At 43.6% G+C, this 12,943-nt stretch overlaps 1 protein-coding gene across 5 annotated transcripts in view; it reads left to right on the top strand.

Moving 5' to 3' along the window:
* Mxi1 (MAX interactor 1, dimerization protein) overlaps nt 1-12,204 on the top strand; it is a 60,524-nt gene extending 48,320 nt beyond the window's left edge. For all 5 annotated transcript variants that reach the window (XM_050148253.1, XM_050148244.1, XM_050148260.1 and 2 more), the window contains 3 exons: nt 7,457-7,571; nt 8,197-8,368; nt 10,496-12,204. In XM_050148253.1, the coding sequence (XP_050004210.1) occupies nt 7,457-7,571; nt 8,197-8,368; nt 10,496-10,659 (451 nt within the window). In that variant the 3' untranslated portion in view covers nt 10,660-12,204. The remainder of the gene's footprint in view (nt 1-7,456; nt 7,572-8,196; nt 8,369-10,495) is intronic.
* Nucleotides 12,205-12,943: the final 739 nt, after the last annotated feature.

Genomic DNA, 12,943 nt, shown 5'->3' with positions numbered 1-12,943 from the left:
AGCGGATCAGAGCTCCTGGTCTTCTAATAGAAGAGTAAGCCCTCTTAACTGCTGGACATCTCTCCAGCCCCCATCATGAGTTCTGCTCTTCAACCTTCTACTATTATTAAAAGAAACATCAACTCTCATCAGGTTGAAGGTTGGTCAGTTTCTTACTTCTTTGGTAGATCACACCTTCATGCAGTGATTAGACTTGCATCAGTGTTCTTTATTCAGAAGCAGATCTCACAAATGCTGCCCTAACACCCAGTTATACTGTTGATAGACTCTAGAATTGATTACTAGGCCAACGTTGGTGAGGGAGAGGGATCCACATGCATGTACTAGAAGTTTACTTCTCCCTTTATGTGCTCACTTGAGTATTGGGAAAATTGAAATAATAAAAAGTATAAATTTAATATCACTTGAATATAATATGATTGGGGCTGGAAAGATGGCTTAGGGGTTAAGAGCTCTCGATGCTCCTGCAGAGAGGACTGGGCTTTGGTTCCCAGCGTCCATAGGGTCGGTGTCACAGTGGTCTGTCGCTCCAGACCCAGGAACTCTAACGCTGTCTTCTGGCCTCTGTGTGCATTGCACAGACATGGTGTTGCGCCTACACACATTCAGGGAACATACAAATACATCTCTTAAAAAGCAGTATAATTAATTCAGAACCCTAGTATTAACTATTAAAGTCATATGTAAAGGAAAGTCTCGCGAAAGAAACGTTAGCTTGACTGTGAGTTGAAAATTCTAACAGATGACTGGGTGTGGTTGCAAACACCTATAATCCCAACATTCAGGAGTTGAGAGGCCAGCATGGTTTACATAGCAAGATTTGAAAAGCAAAATTGTATTAAGTGCCCACCTTTTGGACAGTGGCGAGAGAGGCAGCCCAGACGGTGGGCAGGGCTAAAAGCATGCTTGGATGTGGATGAGAGCCACAAGGGAATGGGTGTGGGAAATGTGGCTGCAGGTAGGAAGTAGAGAGCAAAACTGCGTCTTCAAAGGGGCAAAGATTGCTTTTGGCAACTTTGAAGATCTTTATAGTTTCTAACTCAGCTGTTGGCAGGTGGGGCTTGCTTCCTGATGCGATGACACTGGCCCTTGAGGTTCCTACCTCTGAGTTCCAGCCTACATGAAATCTTTCTTTAAAAAGTATATAAATTTGTCATAATTTATATGACAAAGTGCTCAGATTACCACTTCGTTTACACATTTCTCTATCTCTCTTGTCTCTGTCTCATTTTTCTTAGCACTGCTCCCCTGTCCATTCTTTGCTTTCCAAATCTTTGAGATACATAATCTCAGCCATTGGTCAGAAATGACATTCTCAAGTCCAAAGCTCTACTTAGCACTTTGAACACAGATTTCTGGGGTCTTAGATATTTGATATAATGTGATGCTTGGTGGCTTGTTTTTAATTAAGCTTGTTGTTTGTTTTTCAGAGAGAGTTTAATTGTGTTTTATACCCCTGACCTTCCTGGAACTAGCTCTTGTAGACCTAGCTGGCCTGGAATTCACAGAGATCTGCCTGCCTCTGCCTCCTGAGTGCTGGGATTAGAGGCCTGCGCCACCACTGCCCGCCTTAAAATTTTTAAATTGTGCATATATGTGTGATCTCTGTGTGTGGGTATATGCACATGAATGCAGACACATTTGGAGGACAGAGGACATTGTTAGAGGTGATGGTGGTGCTGGGAACTGAACTCCAGTCTTCTGCAGGAGCAGTGTAGCAATTCTAACACTCTTACAGCCATCTCTCCGGCCCCACTTCCTAAGTGCATTTGGATTGGGTCTACTTATTTGTATGTAAAATAATGTTTTCCCAGATTTTTTAAAGAAAAATATGACTTCTGGAAGACACCGTATTTAACCTTAGGTCTTCAGATACTCTCTGGCTCAATGAGGAATATCTCCAGAGGTGTGCATAGCCCACCCTCCAAACTACTTAGATTTATTGTGAGCAAGTGGTCTTTAAAGGTTTTCCAGTAGGTGTAGTGATATTCTTAGTGGGCTAGGGGTCGGAGTACAGAGAGGTCATGAATTTGTGTCTAGTCCAGCTACGTTTCAAGTTCCAGTATATAGATGAGCCCTTTCATGCCAAAGTTAACAATATGGTGTGTGTGTGTGTGTGTGTGTGTGTGTGTGTGTGTGTGAACTTCATTGTGACTCTTGTTGATACTTCTGCAGCTATTTTATGATACCAGCTGAGAAGAATATGAAGTAAAGGCAGTTTCTTTTTGAAAAGTATGAAGAGGGTCCCAGCTCTTCTGTTGTTATGGAGCCCCATGGCTGCCATGGTCAGGTCTCACACTGGGGAAAGACCACTTGCCAGGTTACTACCTGGCCATGCAGTGGAGTCGTGAGCTGTAGACGAAGCACAGTCACCAGATAGTGGTTTATGGGAGCAGCTTGTTGAGCATCCTTGTTTCATAAACAGAATAAGGTGAACAGAACATGATCATATATGTTTTCATAAATAAAATTCATGAGCAGAAAGCAGTGTGCTTGATTTATCTGGATCCATTTTTAATGCTAGTTTTTAGAGTAAGCAGACAGATTTTTGTCTATCTTTAGAGATTCTCAATACATTAAATTATAGAGAAGCTTGTGTCTATAGAATGTGTAGGATAGCAGCTAACGGCTGTCATATGCAGGAGCGTGGAGGGAGAGAGGAACCTGGCCACTGGCCAGCGAGCTTGAAGAATGCCGTTCCCGGGAGGACTCCCGGCCCATTGCGTAACGTTCAGCAGAGGGGAAAACAGGAGCGCTGTCCCTACCCTGCGCTTGCTTTCCATTCTAATGCAGTTGGCAGAGTCTCGGCATCCCGTAGTGGAAGAATGAAGACTGTGCCTCCCAGGCATCGACCAGCACTGTTTGTGGGGCCGGCAGGGGGATTAGAGTTTCCAGAGAGGACTCAGGAAACACCAGAATCAAAACCACTAGTTTTTTATTTTCTTGTTGTTTTCTGAAAGGGGATCCCTTCTTCCCCCACCTGTATGTGCTGCTTTTAGTTGGTGCACCTACCCCTAAAACGCCCTGTTGTTTTGTGATGCCCTGTTCAGGACTGCAGTTCACACAAGGGTTGGAATAAAAGACATTGGTTCCTTCAGGGGAAAATGACCCCACCTGGCCAAAATAAAGGCAGACATATGCCAGCTGGTTTTTTGTTGTTTTCTTTTGCTTTTTTTTTTTTTTTTTTTTTTTTCCTGTAAGGGGCTTGTCCATTTTGAAGGTGTGGGCAGTTTTGATAGGCTTTTCTAATAGAGTTATTGGCTAGGAATTGCTACTTGAAAAACCTCACTTTAAATCTGACTTCAGAGCATCTTTGAACATAGGAGTGTGTTTGTGATCTCTCCATGCTTCCGGTCTTAGCTAGCAGACTGGGTTTTCCTCAGACGCCGGCCCTGTGGCAGCATCGTCTCCAGCCTTGCTGTATACTGTCATTCATGCCGACTTAAACATTGTAGTTGACAGTGTTAAATGAAAGTTCAGTGAGCGCTAACCAGGAAGTTAACATTAAAAGAAAAAAACAACAAAAAGCAAAACGTCTTCCATCAAGTCTAACTCCATCGATCTTACAATGTGACGCGCAGGGCCATACCTTTTACAAAACGTGGTTCTGGATAGCAGTTCTTCTTGGAGGCTTTGAAAAACAGCATTATATGTTTGGTTTTCCTCAGTGAGTATGGATTTGCAAATCAAACCAGACCTTCTGTGTCTCTTGTGGCCCACAATTTGGCAACCCCTAACAGGAGGTTTCTGAGCCACCAGTCACATGGGAAAGACCAGATGGCATCAGAAGACAGGCCTGTCTAGAGTCTTTGGGGCTGAGCCTGTATCTAGTTAGCCACAGAGACATGGGGTAAAGGCTACAGAGAGACAGTGTGCTAAGTGGACCGAGTGGCCGTGAGGTTCTTTTTCTCAGAATTTGCTGTAGAGAGAAAACTTACACAGCAAGGAAGGGCTGACTCACCTTAGGTTTATAAGCGGAGCGTACCCGCTGCTTTAGAAGGGGGTGGCAGTAGACCTGTGGGGTTCTGGAAAGCACTGCTCCCTCTTGGTCAGCTGGTAGCCCTCAACGGCCAGTAGGCCTTCCTTGCTTTCTTTCCAAAGGCCTATTTCACTTTCAAGTATGGAAACTCGAGGAAGTGGTATTTAGCGTGCACAGACATGCCTCTTCTCTTAGGACTGTGCCTGGCTCACTGGTGAGCCTTCATGCAGCCCCTTCCTTTGGAGAACTGAATTCCTCGGGTGTGGAGAATGGTGCCCCTGACCTGTGGGCATGGCATTTCTGGGTATGCTTTCTTGGTGGATGTTGATCTTGGAGTATATTTATGTGACTGAAGAAATGATGGCTATGAAAACTTTTTTCAGAATGAAATTTTGCGTTCTCTATTCATTTTGGGCAAACTTCATTCAAACTTTTTCTCTTGGTTTATTACTTAATACATTTAAGTAATTTACTAAGACTCCAAGATTATTGAATTTAGTTGGTATGCCCTTATAGAACGCCACCTCAGCTGTTTTCTCTTGCGTGAAAGAAACAAAGGCATTCATCAGCTTACAGGGTTTTGTTTTAGATGGGTTTCTGTTTTTGGTTTTTTTTTTGTTTGTTTGTTTGTTTGTTTGTTTGGTCATTTAGCTGTTTTCAGCCCTGGGGATTGAACCAGGTCTGGTGTATTGTTGGTGGTCATTTGTCACCCACCCTTGTCTCCAGTCCAGAGTAGCAGTCTATTTAGGTCCCTTTTTCCCTGTAATTACCTGAAAAATCCTTGCTTCTTTACAGACAGATTCATTATCCTTACATTTCCAAAATCAAGTTTCACCTCCTTTTAAGGGCCTGCCATGTCCTCCAGTAAATCCCCCCAAATTTAGATTGTTTGCTTGGTAGTTTCTTGACTCTTGCAGCGTGAGGTAAGTGGGGCGTGCTGGGGTCGGGACCAAAAACCCGTCAACGTTTTCATTTATTTTAAACTATTACTGTTGTTGTTTTTTTTTGCTTTCCTCTACCAAGTAAATGTCTGACATGGTGGTGGCTACACAAAAGGAACACGGCAGGGGAAAGATGAACGTGGCTTTCAACTCTTCCTTTAAACCTGCTAGTATTAGCCTCTTCCTGGTTTTTCCCTTTAAATTTGATGTTCTGGGACTAACACCGACACTTCCAGTTGTTTTCAGCAGAGGACTTAGCATGACGAAACAAGAGTATGAATTGCCCTGTTCTAAATCAGCATAGAACTAGCTTTAAAAACTAGAATGTTAAAAGATAATTTGCTGCATACCCCAGAGTTCTGGAGTTGAGGAGTTTGAACAAAACCAGCAGAGCCGCTCTGTTGTGAGGTGTGGCCGCTTGTTTCATTCCGGCTGCTCAGCCCCAAAATAACCACACAGACACTGTATTAATTAAATCACTGCTTGGCCTATTAGCTCTATAGCTTCTTATTGGCTAACTCTTACATATTAATTTAACTTATTTCAAGTAATCTGTGTATTGCCACGTGTCTATGGCTTACCGGGTAAAGTTTCTTCCGGCTCCAGCAGGGCTACATGGCTTCTCTCTGACTCCTCCTTCTTCCTCCCAGCATTCAGTTTAGTTTTCCCTGCCTATCTAAGTTCTGCCCTGCTATAGGTCCAAAGCAGTTTCTTTATTTATTAATGGTAATCACAGCATACAGAGGGAAATCCCACATCACCACTCCTCTGACATGCTTCCTTAATTTTAGTATTGCTTTGTTTATGAAGAGGCTGAATTCAGAGCAGAGCCTCTAATTACTACGAAAGGCAGCAGCCTCCATTGCTCCCTGGAGCCAGGTCATAGGAAGATACTGCTAGGCAGACACCACAGCCACCCTAATGAAGCGTTTGAAGGCACTTTCACCATGTGTGTGGTTTTGATCTAGATTTTAGTCTGCTTACCATGTCCACCTCCTCACCTGAGAGAGTTAGGGTTAGTACTTCAAAATGGTTAAACATGGAGAAATAAAGACATTGCTTTATCTACATTAAGTATGTCCAGTTGCAGCCTGGCGTCAGTTATTAGACTTAACATGATGAGTTCTGGAATCTGTTTAGATTGTAGCTGGGTCTGTGGGCACTGAGATAGTCCTGGAAGTTCATCAGCCCAACCTCTGACCTCGCTACCCTCAATCATCCTCACTCTCGGGGACATAATGGCCACGCATCACCTTTTCTTACTCCTCTTTCGAATTGCTACATTTGAAATATTCACTTGATGCTGTTGTATTAAAACTCAGTGAGCTAATGAAACCATTTTAGTCTTCTTTGAGAGGAAAGTAAGGGTTCACTTTATTCCTGCTACTCAGGCTGTTGCAAAAAATTCCGATCCAGCCCCAAAGGAGTCCACACACTGCATACCCTACACGCCCTGCACACTGCTCACACTGCTCACCCTGCACCCTGCGCACACTGTACACACTGCTCACCCTGCACCCTGCGCACACTGTACACACTGCACACCCTGCACACTGCTCACCCTGCACCCTGCGCACACTGTACACACTGCACACCCTGCACCCTGCTGAACTTTTGGGGGGGGAGTGGAGCACAGGCTCAGACAGGGAGAGCAGTGGTGTTTTCACGTCCTTGTTACATACTTGCTTATTGTTCAGGAAGGCAAATCCATGAGGTTCTCTGGTAGCATATTCAGGAAAAATTCCCTCTGATTTTCCCAGAGAATGGTCTGTCAGAGAATTCAGGACTTTAAGTAAATAATTCTGTTGCCCCTTTTCCTTGTGTAGAAAACCAGGGTAAGTCTCGAGAATGGAAGAGAGAGTTTAGCTGATGGGTACTAATCCACTTAGGATAGGACACGGAGGACTTTAGTGTTGACTGTAAAACCCACCTACCCCACCTACTTAGTCACGCAGCTTCGCTGTCTCCATTATGCCGGATCATGTGAAACTGCCGCTTTAGAAGTACTGAAACTTTTGGCCATCAGGAAGTGTTTGTGTGGTTCCACCTACTACATAAACAGATCTAACCCCATAAGATGGCTACGATTACCGAGCAGTGTGGGCAGGTGTGTGTGTGTGTGTGTGTGTGTGTGTGTGTGTGTGTGTGTAATTAGAAGGTGGAAGGAAATGGAACCTGGGTGTATTTTATATCTCCTTGAGGTACCATACTAGAGCCCTGCTCTAGCCTGTGTTTTTAGGCACTCAAATCAAGTTCTAGTGCTTTAATCTTCTTTTTCGCATTAGTAGTACAGTAGGGAATTTATGGAACGGACTAGAGAAAAAACTAATCCCTGGGAGGTGATAATGTCCTGTGTCTACAAAGGACATAAGTGGCAGGGACGGAATCAGGGACCCCTACCCCTGCGAGTGCAGGTACTCTCTGAACAGTTAGGAGTGAGATGTGGTTGTTGGTTGAATAACTGAAAATGACTCTGTAGACTGTGTGTGTCTAGTGGAATACCCAGGCTGTGCTAATTTGATGATGTCTTTTTTAGACGAGCTCACCTGCGCCTGTGTTTAGAACGCTTGAAAGTTCTGATCCCACTGGGTCCAGACTGCACCAGGCATACAACCCTCGGTTTGCTCAACAAAGCCAAAGCACACATCAAGGTGAGAACGTCCACTTCCAGCTTTGCCCCAGTCTCCGGGTCCTGGGTTAATCATTAGCAGTGATTCCCAGTCGTGCTTGGGTGCAGCTCTCTGGACGATCCTCTTTCTGCACTGACCTCGAGAGAAACCTTTGTAAAAATCTTACCAGCTGATCTGATGGAACAACGTAACATGATTAACTGAAATTATTTTTTTGACAGTGTGACCACTTAGACCTGAGAACACCAGGGCAATAATAATTACCTTTCTGATACCCAGAAGGAAGGCCGCTGTGCCCTCTTGTGGAGATGACGCTATCTGGCGTATCTCTCAGTGTTTTTCCATCAGATACCACACTGCGGGAGGTTTCTCTTTTGTGAAGGTTACCTCATGGACTTTTATAGTTCCTTCTTGTTCAAGTAGTCTATGCAGCACTTGTACACAAAAAGGACATTTTTGTGTTTAAAACAGTAAGTGCTTCTCCATATTTATATACACAAGGGTACATAAATACCCATAAATATGTATGTGTGTGTAGATAGATATCTGTTCATATTTTCTCTGCCAAAGAACAATGTTAAGCAAAAATCAGTTTTAGTGCTTTAGACTGGACTATACACAAATAAATAAAATTTCATCACTTTAGAAACTTGAAGAAGCTGAAAGGAAGAGCCAGCACCAGCTTGAAAACTTGGAACGAGAACAGAGATTTCTAAAGCGGCGACTGGAACAGCTGCAGGGTCCTCAAGAGACGGAGCGGATACGAATGGACAGCATTGGGTCGACTATCTCTTCCGACCGCTCGGACTCAGAGCGAGGTAGGCAGCATCCCTTGACCTGCAGGCACCTTCGCGGTCTAGCTTCTGCTCTCCTGTGCTGGAGACCGAGACCGCTGTGTAGCATGTGTGAAGTCGATAGGAGCGAACTCTCCCATAGCAGCGTTCCCGACTCCCAGCTGTAGGTGTGTGCACCAGACACTGTCTGCTACAGACTTGCCATGCGTGTGTGTCTGCACTGTCCACTTAGAGAGAATTTTAGACTTCTAGAAAACACATAGTTCTTATCTACCTTTCATTCAGTTCCTTCTCATAGTTACTGAAACTAAGATGCTCACACTGAGAAAATGCTAGGCTTTTTCCAGATTTTATTAATTTTGCCACTAATGTCTTTTGAAGTATTTTGGACACTGGCCAGTCTCTTTATAAAGCATACTTCGTTTGAATTTTTGGGGGGGGTGGGGGAGGAGGTTGTTTTTGTTGTTTTTGTTTTTATGTTCTTTGGTGTTTTGCCATGAATCTCAGGTCCCCTGGAACTACAGTTACAGACAGCTGTGAACTGTCATATGGGTGCTGGGAATTGAACCCGGGTCCTTTGGAAGAGCAGTCAGTACTCTTAACCGCTGAGCCATCTCTTCAGGCCCAGAAATTGTTTTTAGTGTTTTCAAATGATTAGACTGAGGGTATACATTCAGGACAGGACACATCACAGCAGTGATACTGTGCCCTTCAGTTCATTGTCAGGGAGAGGCTGATGTCTTATTGTGTGTGATACTGAGTTTATCTGTGTATTTTAGAGTATCACATCATGTCTCTTCCATGTGTTCCAGAACGTTTGTCTTTGACAAAATTAAGAACAGAAATCACCCAAGAAAGGTTTGAATTTTCCTGATCTGTGTATACCTTCAGCCCTACACCACACCCCCAGAACGGAATACTGATGGTTGTTTGTTGTTTGAGACAGGGTTTCTCTGTGTAGCACTGACTGTCCTGGAACTCACTCTGTCGACCAAGCTGGCCTTGAACTCAGAGTTCCTTCTGCCTCTGCCTTCTGGGTGCTGGGGTTAAAGGCATGGCCACTAATGCCTAGTTGAATTTTGATGATATTTAACCTGACATTTGAGAAAGTAGAACTCAAGAAATCTTGAGAATTTTAAAATATTAGACAGTGTTTGGTTTGGTTTTTGAGACAGGGTTTCTCTGTAGCTTTGGATCCTCTCCTCGCCTCCCCTCCCCTTCCTTCCCCCCTCCCCCCCTCCCCTCCCCTCTTAAGACTGATATCTCCTTTTGATGGAAATTTCCCCATGTACTCAGAAGTACAGGACGGTGTGTGTACCCATTAGTGATGACAGCAGACAGCAGCGTTCTGCTCTTCTTCCTTTATGGTTGAATGTAAATCATCAGGTTTTGAGAAAGAAGTGTATTGAAAAGTCCTGAGTTTTTAATTCTACTTCTATGAGAAAAAATATTTGACTTCCTTTTGGTTTTAAAATGTATATTATGAGTGTGGCCAGGTTTATGCACCATGTATTTTAGGTTGTATTTGAGGACTGTGCACTTGCTTGTCTTGAGGCATTTGGTTCAGTTCCAAGCATTTTTCTCTCTCTTTCTTACACACACACACACACACACACACACACACACACACACACACACACACACACGGAGATGGCTTGAGGAAAATCAAAAGCAAATCTCTCACACTTAATGGTTGACTTATTTTTGTTTCTAAATATATAGAATTCCTTACAATGAATCATAGACATCTATAGATCCGTCTGTAGAGTGATACCACCAAAAATTTGGATGCATAAGCATACATTTTCTATCTTTAATTTTATTTCCCTCCCCCTCTAAAGCAAGCCTGATTAATAAACAACGCTGTGAATTAGTTCTTGGTTTAATGCAAAACAGATGTTGTTAAACCACTTGGGTTGGGATCTTTTAATATTAAGTCCTAATTCTCAAAAAGGCCAAGGCGTTCAGCAGGAGGTCCAGACGGCCTGGCGTCAAAGGGTTTTAGTAAACTTGCTGCTAAATTAAGACCACCTCTGTATACTAGATTCCCTCTGTGGAAGAGATCTCTGATGACCTCATGGAATAACCTTTAACTTTTGAAAGTTATATATGGTTACTGATGTTCCTTTACCCCCGTTTTCCTTTTTGCAGAGGAGATTGAAGTGGACGTTGAAAGCACAGAGTTCTCCCATGGAGAAGTGGACAATATAAGCACCACCAGCATCAGTGACATTGATGACCACAGCAGCCTGCAGAGTATTGGGAGTGACGAGGGTTACTCCAGTGCCAGTGTCAAACTCTCCTTCACGTCCTAGAGCCCAGCACGAGAGCAGTGCAGGGCGGCACACCCACCGGGCCAGTTCAGTACCGTCTCTTCAATTGGGTTCATGACGCAGTCTCCTTCAAAACTAAACAAAACCATACTTGAACAAAAGGGTCAGAAGACCTGTATTTAAGCAAATACTTAACAAAAAGTGGGGTAGAGCCTCCCCAGTAGAACAAATACTCATATATTGGAAAGAATACGGCTCCTAACAGCAGCTGGAAATGTGTAATTATCTGGAGTTGACTTAGTTGACTTCTAAGAGGACAGTGGAGATTCTGTCTCCTTTCCTAGTTTGCTCACACTGTGTTGAGTAGACGTTTAAGGATGGGGTTATGAACCCTTCCTGAGCTTCTTGGCCCTAGAAACAAAATGAGACTTAGAGTAAGGAAAAGACAGGATAATCAGGCATTAATCTTGGATAGCTAAAGAGCTCTTAAAAGTCAGCCTCAGTTTATCATGAAGCCTGTAGATGATCAATTCTTTTAAAAAAAACGAATTTTTAAAAAGCTCATTTCGTGCTCTACAGAAGGAGAGACTCCCATGAAGCCTTTCGAAAGAGATCATCACGCAGCTCAGCTTTCTGTTGGATTCCATGCTAAGCCAGCTAACCTTACCTGCATTGTTAGCACTAGGGCACCCAACCGCCCACTCGCACCCTTCAGCAACATAGGGGCAGCCCATGCATGACAGCTGTGTCACAGAAGGAAAAGCTCTATGTGCCTCTGTGTCTGCGCCGATCTGAAGAGTTGTGCACGCAGCATAGCAGGCCAAGGTCTGAGCCACGGCAGCATTTTTATTTGAGATTTTGATAACTGTTTATATGTGTTGAAAACCAAAATGGCATCTTTTTAAAGCTTGTCCATAAGTAAACATAGATGTCTTTTATAGTGGAAAAAACACGTGGGGAAAATCATCTATTTTGATGCAGCATTTGATAACGATAAAACACCTCACACCTCACTCTTTATAGTGCACAGAACGAATGAGGTCTGGGCGGGGTAGACAAAGGTCAATGCTGTTTTTGTTTTCTTTTAGGATCATTCCCCTTTACCAGCTTCTAACCATCTGCTATCCATAGTAGGCATACTATCATAGTTAACATAGTTAAGTTCAGCACTTGTCTCATTTACTGTAAGGTCTGCATTTTCTGCAGGCGGTCTCCTTCCTCACGAACCTACTGTGCAGGTGCTACTGTTGCTCTTACCAATCCTTTCAGAAACGTTATCTTCTAAGTGGACTTTCTAGCCTGCACTTTGACGTCATGTGTTCCCTTTGTCTTTCAAACTCTGAGGTTTCTCTGGGCCTCTGCTTGGCCCTGGGAAGCCTTTCTGGAGACTTTACCCCAGCTGTTTGGACTTTGTATTCTTTAAATAATTTAACTACCCTTAATTACTTTAAAAAAAAAGCTTTATGATTTTCATAACTTATTGCTGATTTTAATGGGTTGATAATTTCAGTCCTGTAGTTTTATTTTATGTTTAGATAGGGCTGGGCAAGGAAAAAGAAAATAAAAACAACCATATTTAGCAGTGCAGTTGAGTTGTGTGTTGATGTCAGGACTGTCTTCTTGTGAATAGCTTGTTTCCTACTTGAGCTGTACCATCTTGTTCTCATAAGGCCTCAGCGCACACTACTCACCCATGTTCCCTCTGTGCCTCTGAAAGTACTTCTTCCTCGGTTGTGCTGTCTGGGTGACGTTCTCTGAAGCAGATGTGAGACCCACTACGCTTCGGGTGCGGAGGCTTCCCTTCCAGCCACCCCAGCTGTGTATTCGACGCCTTTGGGTTTTCTCTTAGTGAAAGTAAATGGAAGCCATTAAATGGCTTCATTCTTTGTTGTTGTTTTGTTTGGTTTTTAGAGGTGGGATTTCTCGGTGTAGCCCTGGCTGTCCTGGAACTCACTCTAACTAGGCTGGCCTCAAACTCACTGAGATCCACCTGCCTCTGCCTCCCAGGTGCTGGGATTAAGGGCGTGCGCCCTCACACCCAGCCAGCTTCATCCTTCTGTTCCCAAGATGACTGACATTTTCAGTCCAGGACAGGAATTTGGAACATCACTCAGGCAACTTTATGTGCTGCCGTTTTCTGTATATACAGGTCAGTGGGCTATGAAGCCTTTGTTATGAACCTGCTACACATACATCAACACTTCCCCAGATTTGCTCTTGGGGAGGGAGGACGCGGGTAGGTTGTGTGATTAAGTATTAACTCTTTAAAAGACAAATTAGTTTACAGCCAAGTTATGCAAGAAATAAAAACCAAATAATACTTGAG

The sequence above is a fragment of the Alexandromys fortis genome, unplaced genomic scaffold (assembly GCF_014885135.2).
Source record: "Alexandromys fortis isolate MF-2015 unplaced genomic scaffold, M_Fortis_MF-2015_v1.1 scaffold_16, whole genome shotgun sequence".
NCBI classification, from domain to species: domain Eukaryota; kingdom Metazoa; phylum Chordata; class Mammalia; order Rodentia; family Cricetidae; genus Alexandromys; species Alexandromys fortis.
The sequence above is the reverse complement of the archived record's forward strand: the minus strand, read 5'-3'. Positions and strand labels throughout refer to the sequence as shown.